The sequence below is a fragment of the Alligator sinensis genome, unplaced genomic scaffold (genome assembly GCF_000455745.1).
Source record: "Alligator sinensis unplaced genomic scaffold, ASM45574v1 scaffold131_1, whole genome shotgun sequence".
Taxonomy (NCBI): Eukaryota; Metazoa; Chordata; order Crocodylia; family Alligatoridae; genus Alligator; species Alligator sinensis.
Window position 1 is genome coordinate 2,126,392 of NW_005841830.1, and position 16,426 is coordinate 2,142,817.

The following is a 16,426-nucleotide window of genomic DNA, read 5'->3' on the forward strand; positions in this document are numbered from 1 at the left end:
ATCATCTAAGTGCATGCTGGATCAATTAAGTGACCCTGCTTGACTTTGTTTTTATTGCAGACCACAGATGACATCCTGGTGGCCTCAGCTGAATGTCCCAGCGATGATGAGGATATTGATCCCTGTGAGCCGAGCTCAGGTGGGTTAGGTTAGTCAACTTTTTTATTACTTTCATTTATTTCATATTTGCATGCTGCAGTTGCATAAGAATCTAGACTCTCAGGTAGATGGTAGGCTTGAATCAGGGCCTTAATTGGTGTACATAGCCAGCTCTTTGTTGGAAAGGAGACAATCTCTGCTAGCAGTTTTTTCAGAGGTAACTGCTGTTGGAGCAAGCTGTTGATATTTTTGATCTCAGTAACCTTATAGATTGGTAAAGAACCTGAGGCAAGAAGCAGCAATGTACAGATACTCTTACAACAAAGTGCCAAACTGTTAGAATACAAAACTGACATATTTTGACCTAAGAAGAAAGATAAAATATTTGAATCTATGCAAAGTAGTAACTTCCATTAATAATTTTCAGAATAAAATGAAAAAGCCAATTTCATGTTCTGTCACAACAAGGCAACAGTAGCAGTGCACTAGAGCAGTGGTTCTCAACCTTTTATGTACCAGGATCCATTTGTAAACATCAATGGCCAGTCCCAACCCAGTGCGCCTCACTCCCAACCTGCTGCCCCCAGGCACCAGCCCCCCCGCAGTGTGTGTGTGTGGGGTGGGGGGGGAGGTATGGGGCATGCAGGGTGCCCAAGCAGCCCCTTACAGACTGGAACTCTGCCAGCTTGAAAGGGAAAACCCACGGTTTTCCATGTTTTTCTCCTTTAAAGGAGAATTCATTTTTAAATTTTGTTTTGCAGCTCTTTGTATAGTCTTACAACCCTGTTTTGGGTTGTGACCCAAGGGTTGAGAAATGCTGCACTAACTAGAGCATGTTATGCACTATTGCTGATATCTGAAATGATGTAAAAATCACGCAAAAGTGAAAAAGCATAAAATACAATAAAAATCTGATTTAAAAAATCAATATTCCTTGATGGATTTTTTTCAAAAGTTATTTCCTGGGTAATTTCAATTTATTTTTCATTCAAATTAGGAACAGAATGTATTTGAACTGCCAAAATTTCCTGTGAAACAGAAATTCTCCTTTATGACCTGCTGCACTCCTTACTTCTGCTAAATAATAAAGGATTTGCCTGAATGAAGAGAACTGGAAAAGCAGACCTTAATTTTGTTTTTATAAAAGGCTTTTCCATGAGCCACTGGTAATAAAACTGTACTATTTATTTTGAAGGCATAAAAAGACTTGACATTTTATTGCAAAAAAGGCAAATTACGTTGAATAATATTTTCCTTCTCCAAAGAGCAATGCATTCACTACAGCTCTATAAGAAATAGATCTTTTGTTAGATTTATTTGTAAAATTAATAGTATAAAAATGTCTGTAAAAAGAACCCAGGTGTCAAAATGGAGTTAAGGTAGATTATTCCTAAATTTTTGATGGCTGTGGATTTTTTTAAATCATTTTCTGTGAATGAACTCCTTATATAGTACTTTATTTATCACTTATTTTTAGGGCTGTCAGTTAATCACAGTTAACATATGCAATTAACACAAAACAGGTTAACACATTCATTTTTGTAACTGGCATTAATTGCACACATACCTTTTGAGCAGGGGTGGGCAAAATACGGCCTATTCCATGCCCTCTCTGAACTCAGCCTGGCAGAGTAGACCAGCTCCAGACCAGCTGGAGCCCACGCACACAGCCCTGACCCCGACCCACCCTGCACCTGCTCTGGGCCACCTGCCTATGCTGAGTAGTGGAACCAGAGGTGACAGCCGAGCAAACGTTTCTGTTTGGCACAAAGAGAAAGCAGCCTCTCCCCACCTCCGCTGCTGGGGCCCTCTTGCTGGGGTGGGTCAGGGTCGGGGCTGAGACTGTGTGCTGGTTGTGGGGGGGGTGGGGAAGCCACAGGGTGCACAGGCTTCGGGCTGTTGCAGGGGGGTTGCAGGGGGGGTTGCTGACTCTTGTTTAACTGTGCAATCAAAATTGCAATTAATTGCAACTATTTTTTTTAATCTCGCAATTAATTGTGGTTAATTTTTTTTTTAATTGTATATCAGCCCTGCTTATTTTATTATTGACTTTTGAGTATTACAAATGTTATGCAATAATTGTATGCAACTTGTTGGTTGGTTGCTTTTGATTACTTGATATCATTATCTCAGTGCTTAAAGTGTTATTTAGCTATGGAAGTAAAGGTGGAAAGATTTTATATGTGATTCTTGTGTTCCATTTAAGTATAAATAGGTGAAATGTGTGAATGGCCTCTGTAATAATGTAAATAACTCTAGGGGTATAGTATGGACTGTGGAGTATTTTGCTTTCTTTGTAGCTGGGGGGGTGGCCCACTTGTGATCTCTTGTGCACATATTACCAGCCTTTTACAGACACAGGATGTTTGCCATGGTGGCAGGTCAGGGTGTTATGTCTTGTTTTGTGTCAGAGTTGATTGTGTAGTTCTACTAAGAGGTTAGATTATAGATTTGTATAGGATGGTTTGGACAGAAATGAATCCTGCCTCAGGCATGGGATTGGACTAGCTGACCCATGGAGGTGCCTTCCAGCCCTGCTTCTCTGTGATTCTATGACAACAGCCAGATAAGAATAAAATTAAAAATTCTTCCCTAAGACACCCCACTTTATCTCAGATTCAGATGTATGGTTCCCATTGTAGTCAAATAGCCACATGCGAGTGTGGTAATCTGATTACATTTCAATAAAGGTGAAACAAGTTGCAGCCTGTTTTCATGATTGACCGGTAGTTGTATTTGATTTCTTCCTGGGCAGCTATCAGTGTAATGAAGTGGTGCTCAACGTTTTGACCCCACAGCCCAGATGAGTGGCACAGAGCTGGTCCATGGGCCTAATCAGACCCCATGTGCCAAGTTTGGGCCTTCACAGATTTGGCTGGCTCCCCATGCACTGTGATTGGGCCATGCGCCGCCATCACGCACCAAGATTGGGCCTTGGGTTCCTGTGCCAAATGACACAGTGCTGGGGTTCCAGATCTGGCGTGCAGGCCAAGGGTGAGGCACCTCTGGTGTGACAGAACCGTTAGAGAACTTGTCCCTACCAAGTTAGTCTGTTGTGGTTTAAAGTAGACTAGGAAGCTCTAGGATAAAGTTCCTTTCCTGTCAGAAATAAAGGATCTGAGTTATTTTAAGTAGCATTAGCCTCTGGCAAAGAAAGTGAAGTGTCTAAATCCGGAGCAGCACTTTCCGGGTGATAATCAGTGCACACTCTATCAGCCTGAAAAGTTCCTACTTTTTGAGGAAGCTATTTTAATTGCAAAGGTGCCATATATCACGTGCAGGACACAAGCACCAGAATCCAGCTTGTTTGCATTTCAAAGTGAAAATACATTTATGGAATATATTTTGGTGCTCTTTTCTCATTTTTAAAGTCTTGAGTTTAGCAACACAGGCAGTTGCCCATCATGGTTCAACACAACTGCATTAATCTACTTCATGGCTTCAGCTCATTCACAGCCAGCTGCTTGGTTGGTTAATACAACCAGGTGGTGTTGTCCCATTAATAAATGGAAACCATGCCTTTTGTTACTGTGCATTGAAGTGCTTCCCTGCTCCCCCCAGGAAGGAAGCAATGATATTAGGAATGCATGTGCACTATCTCAGTCCTACAGTTTGTTACAAGCCAATGAAATGTCACCATTGTTCACTGATGTAGTAGACATTCTCCAAGACTGTTTAAAGCCTTGGATGTAGGACTGCAAATCTAACAAAGCTTATCAAGCTCTAAGCCATGCCTAGTCATTTAGCTGGCAGGGGCAGGGGAGCCAGTGGTGGAATAAAGCTTTCTAACAAATTATCATTTCCATCCAAATTGTGGCCCAAAGGGAAATATGAATGTCGGTCTCTGTGGAAAGCCTTGTCATTAGCTTTATGTCCAGACGTTTAGGTTTTGTATTTCAGCTTCTCTTTGATCACTCAGCTATGCTTCTCATTTTCTGTTAATTTGAGAACAGCTTTGTTTTTACAGTTTTGGAATCTCAGTTGCCTTTGCTTTAAAGATATTTCTGGGTTAGCACGGTGCTAGGATTCTTGTTCTCCAAAATATTTATTATCCTGCCTGTTTGGTCTCTGATAGATAATGTCCGTAGCTATCCATCCTTTCCCCTCCTCATTCTGAAACTCTTCAAAAAGTCTCAATTTACCCTTCTACAGTTATTGCCTTAACCTCTTGTTCTTTGGATAGCACAGGCCAAAGGAGCTTCCATTGCCCTAAACTAGCAGTAACTCTCCAGCACAGCAGCCTTTCAGTCAAACTGTTTGTCATACCCTTCCTGACTAGTGCCTCTTCTGCAAGTAATCTCACTGAACTCAATGAGACTATCTAGGGTATAAAATACTACTCAGTGTTGCCTCTACACATGCACTTTAATGCAGAGTAGTCCTAATAACTGCATTTTAAAGTGTCACCATCTACACATGCAACATTATTAGCCCACAGTAAACTAATTTACGCTGTGTAGACGCACCCAGTGTAAATAAAGCCATCGCAGTCAGATCCACAGTGGGTGCATCGACACATGCAGTTACTCTGATTGAATAAACTCTGGCACAGTTCGCACCGGAATTAGCTGCTCTCAGGTGCAGCATCTTCATGTGTGCCTATGTGAGCCAGATTGGAGCAGCCCTGGCCTGGCAGGGGGCCTAGGGAGCCAGCCCCAGGATCTGAGACGTGGTGTTGGGGCTGGCTTGGGCATGAGGGTGCTACAGTGTGGGGCTAGTCAGCAGGCAGCTACAGTGTGGGGCTAGTCAGCAGGCAGCTACAGTGTGGGGCTAGTCAGCAGGCAGCCTTGTAGCACCCTCATGCCCCCAGCCAGTCCTAGTCACCATCTACATGTGTGTTTCACCACACTAAATGACTCTGCCATAGGATAGTACTTGTCCCAGACAGTACTATCCTATGGCAGAGTTAATTCATTTACTGTGCCCCAATAGGGGCGCTTGTGTAGACAGTGACACTTCACTGCAGAGCTAATTAGTCAACTCGGCAGTAAAGTGCACATGTAGATGCACCCAGTGTGGGATTGATCTTCTCCCAACAATTTCCCAGGACTTGCAGGGGGAAAATGAGTGGGCACTAGTGTTACCATCATTTTTATTGTGAAGTTGCCAGTATTGTCATAAAGCCCCAGCCCTGTGTATTGGGAGGAGGGAGAAGATCACATGGACATCTCAGCCTTCATCTATTACAAGACAAAGCCATAAAGTATCTCCACGATTGGGGGGGAAAAGCTTGAAATGTGGTGAGTGCAACCCAAAAGCTCAGAAACCAAAAGGTAAACAAAAGAACCTAAATATTGTTTTTAAAAACTCACAATTTTCAACACAACTTTATGATTTTTGGAAGATTTCAGTCATGACTTTTAAAAGTTTAGGGTAGGAAATTCTGAAGGAGTTGTTCTTCCCCTTCAGTTTTCTGCATCTTTTGGGTCTCTCTTCCTTGAGTCGCTGTAGAAACTAGATTTGTTCCACACCTCCAGTGATTGCTGCTGGTGGGGCTTTCTACTCATCTTTCCTAATAAGCTCCTAGAAAGCAGAATATATGTTCACATCTTCTAGCTTTGTTTTCAGAGGCACTGGGCTGAGATCCATTTACATTTTGTCTCTGGCTGCCTGACACTCATTCAGCTAGAGGAAGACCCACGGCAGCAATGGGAGACAATGAGGCAGAGTTAGAACTCTCAAGGGGAGCACAGAATTTGTGCTGCAGGGATATTGCATCAATACACTGGGCCCAAGCCCAATCAGATTCAGAGCCATATGGGTATATTTGCATAATGTTTGCCCATAGTATGCTTAATTCAAACCAGAATTCCTAGTTCCAAAATGACAGCCTGCTCTACATACAGTTTGCTTATCATAAGCATATTGATTGGTCAGAAGCTCTAAATTATTGATTAACTAGATTTATTTTCAGAAAGGGGCTCTGTTTCCTGGGAGAAATATGCTGCTGCATTGGTAGCTGCTTGCTAGTCCTGATCTACCACCACCAGCTTTGTTTTGTGCACCTGTCTTCTAAATAATAAATGGGAATATGCGACTTGTCACAAATTCCTTATGGGATATAAAAATATAGCACAGATTGGGAGCTGCTAAACAGCAATCCCATAAACTTGTCTAGAACATTAAGTCACACAACATTATAATTGCAGGTTTCATTTTGGTGTACAAACTGCTAAATGTGCTATAATTAGATGAAGTCATAACAAATTTATTAGCATGCACAACTGAGCCAGTGTGTTTTGTTTGCTTTATGTTTTTGCAAGAAAAGGCAACACATTATGCTTTTACTTTCTTACCACCTTCCATTCTCTTGTCCTAAATAATAACAGCAACAACCTCTACTTTGTCTTGGCTGCTTCATCCCATAGAAGTAGTAATAAAGCCTTAAAGACTTCACTTTTTTTATATTGATTGTGTGTTGTGAAAAACATTTTTTTTTTTTACTGGAAACCTACCCAAAAGAAAAGACCCAGGAATGGTCTACTAATGCCAGTTTCCAGATTAAGGGATTTACTCTACCTTTTCCCACGCTCTGTGCAGATCTCAGATTTCCATAGAGCTTCAGTGAGGAGCCGTGCTTTACAGCTTTCTTATCCCAGTTCTACTGGGCTGGTATTTTACTTGCTAGAATGAATATGCAGCTTACTGTAGCTTTCAAAAAATACAACAAAGGGTGGGTACATGTCCAAAATTGGCCGATTAAAATCAAAATTAGTCAGATTAGTGAAAATAGGGATTAGATTTATTTCTACCACATGTCACCCTGCATTTTAGAGAAACGAATGACAGCCATTGCGTATGTTTGGATGCCCAGTAACTGTTTTTTTCAGTAATAGGGCTATGTGCATATGCCCCATTTGAGGATAATCTTCAACATTTCACTTCAAAGGCTCATTAGAAATTGGAATGGTAAGAGATTGGCAATTTAAAAAATACAGCCAAATCTGTACTAACAGAACTGAGGAGCACTAAGAACATATTTCTAAGAAGAAAACCTCTGTGTTAACATATACAGGCTTCCTTTCAGGCTCAGACAATTGAGTTATGTCTTCCCACCATTCTTTCTTTTTTCTATTCCCTGCCTCCCCCTCGCCAAAACCGTTTTGGCAACTGATGAAAACATCCCTTTACTCAACACTCTCCTATCTGAAAGCTCCTCCCTACCATTTCACAGAGTAGTGGTGGAGTATCATATCTTGTCTTCCAATTTTGGAATAGTTCAGTATCATACGTCATCTGATAGCTTTAATTGTTCTTGTTCAATGCTGATCTTTTGTTCTAAGAGAGGAATAGGATTAATTATTTCCACGTTACCAAGTGGGATTCATGGTGTGTTACCAAGGGATCAGCCCTTAAGCATGTGTTTACTTTCTTGCGCTATGGCCAGAATGCTCCAAAAGAGTCCCATGAGAAGAAATGTGGGGCAGTACTTTGTAAAAACCAAAGGTACAAGCAGCAGCAAAGGAAAAATATTATCTAAGGCCTCTGACAGACATCACACTTAAGATGCGATTAACTGGTTGATCAGGTCTTAAGTAGTGACCTGGTGGTTCATTCAATTAATGGGTGAAAAAACAAGGAATTACGTATTTTATGTAATAACTTAACGGCTGGTTCCTATCATGTCTTTAATAGTACCTGTGCAAGTGCTCTTTCTCTGAAGCTCATGGGAGCGTTTCAAGACTCCCGTGTGTTTCAGAGGCTGGGAGTGCCCTTCAGCTGACTGGGGCTTCTAACCATGGGAGTGTGCTCTCCCAGCGGGGAGCCAAGCTCGCTACTTGCTGGCAGGTAGAGGCTAGCAGGCACATGTGGCATGGCAGGAAGCACAATTTTTGGGATCCGCATTTCAGTGAACAAAGTAGCACTCATGGTGAAGGCTTGGAGCAGAACTGCATAATAGCATGCAATGTATCTTCTTTGATTCAATTATATAGGGTGAGCAACCTTGGAAGAGATTTGGAAGAGATCTGGTTCTAGATTTCACTTCATTTGTAATTTTTTTTTTTTTGAGTAAACAGCGCATGGGTACTGATGCTGAACATCATGAGCCCATATCTGGATGTCTTTTGTGCTCCATTGAGTTGCTATACATTGTTAAACAGTTGCCTCTCATCATCACCAAGACAGGAACATTTCAGCATCAGGTGAAGTGGTTTCATATCGTATCATTTACACATCAGTTAAGAGGCTCTGTCAAGAAAAAGAGCTCCTGACCAAGAGAACATTTGCATTAATTCCTTTGACTTCTTTTTTCTTTTTATTGAAGCTGATAGGAATTTTGCCTGAGCAAAAGCAGCAGGATTGAGCCTATTGAGCCTTAAATTCATAAAGCACTTATGAGTCTTTGGTTAAAGTGCTATAGTAATATAAAATGATTAATGTAATCACCGATTACCAACCTATGTAACGGACAACTGAATATCCTGTACACTTTGCTGCTAATATTGGATATTTTGTGACACATAGCAATGCATAGTATAGCACTATTGCAAGAAAAGGAAGAAAAAAAAAAAGAAATCCCTACATCTGACATCCCCACTGAAGTACACCAGCAACTGAATGGTGAACAAATGTGTTCACATATTTCAGGGAAAATCATACTGATGATGCTTAGAGAGAAGCCATGTGCACATCCATGAAAAAAACAAAGCCCAACACTCTAAGCAATATATTTCAGTATAAACCTGATATCAGAACTCCCTAAAGACAGCATTCCAGTCAGTACATTTTCACAGTGAGACATATTTGGGCCCAATCCTGCTTTCACTCCAGGACAATTGAGAGATAACTCAATTAAAGCTACACCAGCTATGTGAGGCAGAATCAGCCCAAAGCAAGAATTATGTTTTATATAATCTAAAGAGATGGAGCAATTATAATCTAAAGAGATGGAGAAATTAAAATTAAAATTATTTCATAGGACAAATTTGATCTTTATGGCTCCAGACATTTAAGAGCATCCATGCCTCAATCAAATTATACTGCAATTTTATGTGGGTTTCCAAAATGTTGATAAAAAAACAAGCTCATTAAATAAGTAGGCTGAAAGATGCATATACATTACGTATTGCATGGGGAGCTCTCAAAATGTGGGGCAGGAAGGAGGGATATGAGCTTTACCGTGTCTATCCATAGCTGAACTTCAGTGATTCAAAGCCCTTCATTAGCTAGAATTTCACAGCCTGGACAGGACCAACAGCCTCAATCCTCTGCTTAGGGAGAATTAGATGCAGTAGTCTCATTATACCAGCACATTCATGATCTTTGCATTATGAGGAGAATGAGGAAGCCACACGTTTAGTTTTCAGATTGAGACTTTGTGGTACAGTAAACTATACAGGCACTGTCAAAGCATAAGAAATTCGGGAATATCCCAGAGGTAGGCATCATTGGGTTTGACCTTTCATTTGGAGTTGGATTCCCAGTCTCCATTTGTCATCGTTTTTTTATCATCTGATATAGAGCTTCTCCATCTACCTCCCCTTTCCATGGAGCAGTAATCCCAGATTTAGAATTTTTCATGAGTTTTCTGCTCCTGTAAAAAAGATACCATGAAGGTGTATATCTCCATTTAAATATGTATTATTATTTCAAAGAAACTATCTCATTATAATTTTTGTAAAAGCAACTTTGTTCTTCTCCCAGAAGAAACTACTGTTGTTTAGAAGTCAGTTTAATTATCCTGTAATGTCCACCAAAATTGCTATTGAAATTGCAGCTTTTTAGTAAATCAAAGGTGCGATAAAAAACAAGGCCATACCGTACCTGAATATTAATGAATAATGGCACTGGTCCTTTGTTGATTTATTTAACAGTTAATGTCTATCAACAAAATTATAGACCTAGCTGTGTTATGATTTTCAAACCAACTGCAAAAGAAGTGTTTTTATAAAGTCCTTTGAGATGGTGAAGGCAAAAACTAATGGTTCGTGAGCTACAACAGTATTCTGACAAGTTCTCACAAGATTCTGATCTTGGCCAGTCATCTCATTAAGTCACTTTTATAAAAAAATAATATAAAGACCTAGCCAGGACAATGTAGTAAATAGAAGTATAGCTTCCCAGCTGGCATTAAGTGTTTCTGTAGGTCACTATTTACCAGTATTTGTTTGGCCTGCAATTTTGGACTTGAGCAAGTTGCATTTTAGTTGTCATAGTTCTTTTGGGCTGGCCTTAAGAAACCATTACCATTAACCATAACTTCTCTTCAGAGTAGCTAAAAGCTTGATTCTAACTGAGGAAGAGAGAAACTAAAATATTACTATGTAATAAAGCCTTTGTTGTCTTTGCAATGGAATCTTGTGCAAATGATTAATGAAAACGGTGTTTAAAATCTTTAAAATGTTATGCTTATTCCACATAGTCAAATGTTCTCAAGTATTAAAGACAGACTAAATTTGCAAAACATGGAGGGCTTTTTTTCTTTTTTTTAATCCAAGCTGCCCCAAATTTAATGTCTTTTGGTCAGGTACATCTCAGTAGCACATGTAATTATCTGATAAACTCAAAGACTGTCAAGCAGCCTTTGTGGCAGTTTAAATATATAAGCCATATTATCAACGGTAACTCAGCACAAATGGACATATTTGGACAATGCTCCTGAAGGAATTAATTTAACCAGTCATCAATGAAAGAAGGCTCTGTAACTTCTTTAAAACAAAGAAAAATAACAGTGTCTCTGACTCTATTGTGAAGGAATTCAAAAGCAGGGTTGTTAAAGTAGAATCTAAGAAGGACTTTGATACTGTCTCTCACCCCCCATCCTCATCAATAAATTAAGTGACTGTGGCATTGATGCCTGCACAGTTGGATGGGTAAAAAATTTGGCTCACCCAGAGAGTAGTGGTGGAAGGGTCGTACTCAACCTGGCGAGATATGAACAGTGGGGTACCCCAGGGCTCGGTCCTTGGGCCCCCACTGTTTAACATCTGCATCAGCGACTTGGACAAGGGGGTGGAAAGCACACTGTCCAAGTTTGCTGATGACACTAAGATGTGGGGCAAGGTGGACACACTGGAAGGGAGAGAGAGGCTGCAAATAGATTTAGACAGACTACAAAAGTGGGCAGATGAAAATAGGATGGGGTTCAACGTAGAGAAATGCAGGGTGCTACACTTTGGGAGAAGGAATCCACAGCATACATACAGGCTGGGGAGTTCCTCTCTTGAAAGCAAAGAGGCGGAAAGGGATCTCGGAGTCATTATTGACTCCAAGACGAACATGAGCCACCGATGCCAGACCGCAGCCAGCAAGGCCAGCCATACCTTGTCATGCATCCAAAGGTGCATCTCAAGCTGGTCCAGAGAGGTGATACTCCCCCTCTATGCGACTTTGGTCAGGCCGCAATTGGAGTACTGCGTCCAGTACTGGGTGCCACACTTCAAGTGGGATGTGGCCAGCCTGAAGAGGGTTCAGAGGAGGGCCACCCGCTTGGTGAGAGGGCAGCAGGACAGGCCCTATGAGGAAAGACTGAGGGACCTGAACCTGTTCAGCCTCAGCACGAGGAGGCTGAGGGGAGACCTGGTGGCTGCCTACAAACTCATCAGGGGAGATCAACATCAAATAGATAGAGACCTTTTTTCCCCAGCACCACCTGGGGTGATGAGGAACAATGGTAATAAGCTGATGGAGAAGACGTTTAGGTTAGTTATCAGAAGGCAATATTTTACAGTTAGGGTGGCCAAAATTTGGAACCAACTTCCCAGGGAAGTGGTCCTCGCCCCTACCTTGGGCAAATTCAAGAGGAGTTTGGATGATCACCTGTCTGGGGTCTTGTGAACCCAGCATTCATTCCTGCCTGTGGCAGGGGGTCAGGCTAGATGATCTGTTCCGGTCCATCCTGACCCTAGTTACTATGAAACTGTAAAACTATGAAAGATTGTCCCATTATCTAGGATATCTGGATTGGATCTTGAATGTACTGTTAGCATCCCGATTTTGGCAAAACCATGAATCACGCTTACCACTTGATAGACTTCAGCAACACTCATAAGCTGGTGCTCACCTAGAACCCATCACTGAAGTCCCATTAACTTCAGTAGCATTTGGCATATTCTATAATGTTTTTTCTGCACTGAGGCCCCTGAGTATAAAAGACCGCATGCCAAGCAGATAGTTTTGCAAGTTTGTGGAGAGCAGAAATGATTTTGGCAGACCTCACTGGAGAGCTGTACACCCCTTGCATGATATGAAAACAGTTCTACAGAAGCTGGATCATGCAGGTAATGAGGAAGCATGCTCCAACCCTGAGGAGAGAACAGTATTGGAAAGCAGATCCTTCTCATTCTGTAGCCATCAGGGGCAAATATTTCTGTCCTATAGATCATTAGTACTCTGGCCTGTTAGGTGGATTCTGCACTGGAAAGAACATTTGGCCTTACATCCATTCAAAGTATAATATATAATCCTCTCTCTGGAAGGTCTATATTCCAGTGCATCAACCCATCCACAGAAAACACTGACAGTCAATTGCTTAGGATTCTTCTTTAACTACCTGAATGGTCAGGATGGTGAGTTATTTTAAACCAAAAAGGAGGGTAGGAAAGAAAGAAGAAGAAAAGAAAAGGAAGACCTCAACTTAGAGGCCATTTGCTGCAACTAGAGAGATGTCCAGATGGCTTGTTTCATATTACTCCTAAAATGCAGAGGAATCAACCATAAAACAAAAGGTAGGGAATAATCAAACTTAATTTATTCCAGGTGTACAAAGGAAAGTGCTTGGATCTACTTAAGATAAGGAATGTTATTGCCCAAGAAAGAGAAATGTGTTGGATGTGAAGCGTAGCAATGATTGAATGAAACAGCATTAACTTTAAAGAAAATGCTCACTTCCACTAATGTTGCTCTGTCAGTCATATGAGAACAAAACAGATACATGACTGTGTTCTCTTAGATGAAAGTATTTTGCTTTTCATCAACTGTACATGTATCATGTGCATTGTATGTACAGATAAAATGTGAAAATAAGCTTTGCAAAAGCATTACACACCCAATGAAATTATTTCTTACTGGCCAGAAAAAAATCAATGTACCTATCTATAATAGCAGTCAACATAAGATCACTATATATAATAGCAATCACCATTGCTTGAAGAAAATAGCAGGTATTTCTTATAAATACATACTGTCCAGTTTGTAACTTGGAATATGGTGACTTGAAAGTTTGTTCATTATCTGACATTAGTGTTTGATCAGTCTCTTCCTAAGGTCAGCAGACTCCAATGATCTATACTTTCTCTTCTGAAGGTGATCCTTCTGAGTCAGGATGGCAACAAATTGGCAGTAAAATTCAGAAAGAATGCATTGCCATTGCTCTTGGTTCTGTAAATGTAGACTTTTTTTTTCCCTATGGGTAGTAAATGGAGAAATCTAGGTCACAAGTATTTTCATAAACAGCAAGTTAGCTTACAGTAATAAAACACAAATGAAAGCAATGTGCATTCTCATCCTTATCACAGGATATTTTCACTGGGTTAGTATTTCCTAAGGACATTATTTTGATTAATCAATCTAGAAAATTAGAAGTCAGCTGGTGAATTTGATGAGTGGTATTTTCAATAATGGATAAGTGAATTAGACAAATTCTAATACCCCTTGAAAAAGCAACAGGACGTGCATGTGCATGTACATGTCCATGCTAACACTTTGAAAATATTACCTCACATGACCATTAGCTATCCATGAAAAATCACCGCCCAGTTCTACCTGTAGTTACTGGGGCAAATCATAGTGTGGGAGGGAATTCAGGGGTCATCTGGTCCAAACTTTTGCCCAAAGTTAGGTATGCTGCTCTTTTATTTTTACCCAAATAAGCCTCCCACTGACTTCAGTGAGAATTTGGACTACTAGAAATAAGGACTTTGGAGTCAGTGGGAATTTTTCTTAAGTAAGGACTGATGATCTGATCCATTTCCCTAACAATCAGTGGAGTGGATTTTATTGAATTTCATGGTCTCTGGATCAGGCCCTAGGTAAGAACTTCAACATTTTAGTTGAGCAGAATTAAGAAATTAGGGGGAGGGGTTCATTTGCAATGTTTTATTTCCTCTTCTTTATTATAAAATTCTAAACATTGTTCTCTAGAATCAAACTATAGACTGGACTTAGTTTGTTGGTGATAAATAATTCAGGTGCCATAATTTCTTTGACATTAAATGTCTTAGGCACATGGAAATGTCTTAGGTTTAGGCACATGGAAAATTAATGCAGATCTACTGTGTCCCTCAAGCTATATACTTTGATACTAGTCCTTCTTTTGATTGGTTATAGCTAATGCATATATATATTCTTGTGTACTGTACTGCTTGACCCAAATGCTCACCTGACAGCAGTAAAATAGCCTTGTAATTACTGTGCAACATATGTGCATGCTTTTGTCTGTGAAAAGAAACATTATCTCACATTACTTTTCCCCAGTATTACCTTCACTGCCACATTACCACAAGAATTAGAATATTTTGGCATTTTATTTCACAACTGTTAAAGCTAAGGTGCTGGGCCTGAATCACAATCACATTACACAAGTACTGTGCCAAAGTAGCTCCTCTCACAGAAGGCTGGAAAAATGTGGTGGCAAAACAACAGGGTCTATTAAACATTCATAGTAAACTTGCTTTAGTTCAGATATCATTCAGAGGAAGGACTAATTGGAACAGTGAGGAAACAGGTAAAATATAATCTTGCTTAGTAAACCTATAAAGAGATTTTACAGTGCAAACAAAGGAGAAATTAGAAGTAAAGGTAGTGGTAGTGACAGCAAAACCTTTGTATTAAGATATAAGCTTTAAATGCCTCTTAACCTCTTGCTTTGTATTTAACCTGAGACACTGGTATTGTTTCTTAGAAGAAAACCATAAAGACATGTAAAAATAGACCCCAGGGAGAGATGAAAGGACAACAATGAGAAAAAAACACAAGGCTTAATTGTTATTCACACTCATTTTAAAGGCCTATTTACATGGGTGAAGTTAGGTGTTGCACTAAATCTGTGGGATGTTAAGCAGTTAAAGTTAGAACATGCTATGAGCAGTCAGACATTAAAGGTTAAATACTGTTTCTTGCCTCCAGCTCTGACTTGCCACTGGAGGGGTAGTGAGGAATGGCATGGCTAGGAGCCAGGAAAGCTGGGATCTATCCCAGCTCTGTGTGGAGGGGGAAGGTGTTGGGAAGGGCAGGGACTGAGTGGTGTATCATGGGATGCATATTGCTAATTTTATCTCTGTGGAGAAGACTGAAGTTACTGTTACAAGTTAGGTAGCATGGCCCAGAATTAACCCTATCCTGAAGTTACATAACTTTGCAATGATCAAAGGACATGTAGCACCAGTTAACTGGTGCCTAAAGTATGGTCTAATTGTTAGTTGTAACTTCACCCTCACAAAGTAGAGCCTTAGGACCAGACACACTTTAGTAAACTAGGCCCCAAAACAGGACTTAAACACATTCAGATACCTAAGTCATAAAATAACTGCAAGTCCTGGCTAGACAAAGCCTTGGCTGGGATGATCGAGTTGGGGATGGTCCCGCTTTGAGCAGAGGGTTGGACTAGATGACCTCCTAAGGTCCCTTCTAACCCTCATTTTCTGTGAGTCGATGATTCTAAGTCCATTCAGGGACCCAACGGATCCAGACCATGCCTGGACAAGAAATGCAAAACCTGCCAACATACTTTCACCACCCCCACAATAACTACACCCCATAACAGAACCATCACCATTCCTGGATCCTACACCTGCACCTACAAAAATTAATATATCTCATCCAGTGCACCAAATACCCTCATGGAAAATATGTAGGAGAAGGCAAACAACAACTGCGCACCAGAATGAATGCATACAGAAATCTGCCAAAGACAAGAATACCCGATTACTGGTGGGGGCACACTTCTCACAGGACAATCACTCTCTCTCTCCAATCTCTCAGTTCTAATCCTCAAAGGGAACTTACACCACACCTTTTGCAGATGACCCTACTAACTTTACTTCACCAGCCTACTAGATACTAAAAATCATGGACTCAATATAGACATTGGATTTATGACATTGCAACCTGCCTGACATCTGATTCACATGGTACCTGCCTGGCCTGGCCTCTTACATTCCTTCCCCACAACCACCACCTTTTCTCTTCTCCCCTCCCCCTCCCCTGCCGTTCTCCTGCTTCTCCCCTCCCCCACCTTTATTTTCCTTGTTCCCTACCATTTCTTTTTAATTGCTAACCTCTTTTTTACCTTGTATTATTACCTCTGTAGTGTTTTCCCTTTGGCTTTTTTTTGTCCCCTGTTTTCTTCCCCCTCCATTACCTTTTGTTTTCCTACTTCTACCCTTTT

The 16,426-nt window shown here is 40.7% G+C and overlaps 1 protein-coding gene across 17 annotated transcripts in view; it reads left to right on the forward strand.

The window, feature by feature from the left end:
* NRXN1 (neurexin 1) overlaps positions 1-16,426 on the forward strand; it is a 1,211,846-nt gene that overhangs the window by 1,179,425 nt on the left and 15,995 nt on the right. For 11 of the 17 annotated variants that reach the window (XM_025201341.1, XM_025201684.1, XM_025201483.1 and 8 more), the window contains one exon: positions 61-148. In XM_025201341.1, coding sequence (XP_025057126.1) covers positions 61-148 — 88 coding nt within the window. Of the gene's footprint in view, positions 1-60; positions 149-1,096; positions 1,232-16,426 lie in introns of those variants that run through there. The other 6 variants (XM_025201393.1, XM_025202073.1, XM_025202182.1 and 3 more) reach the window with 2 other exon arrangements.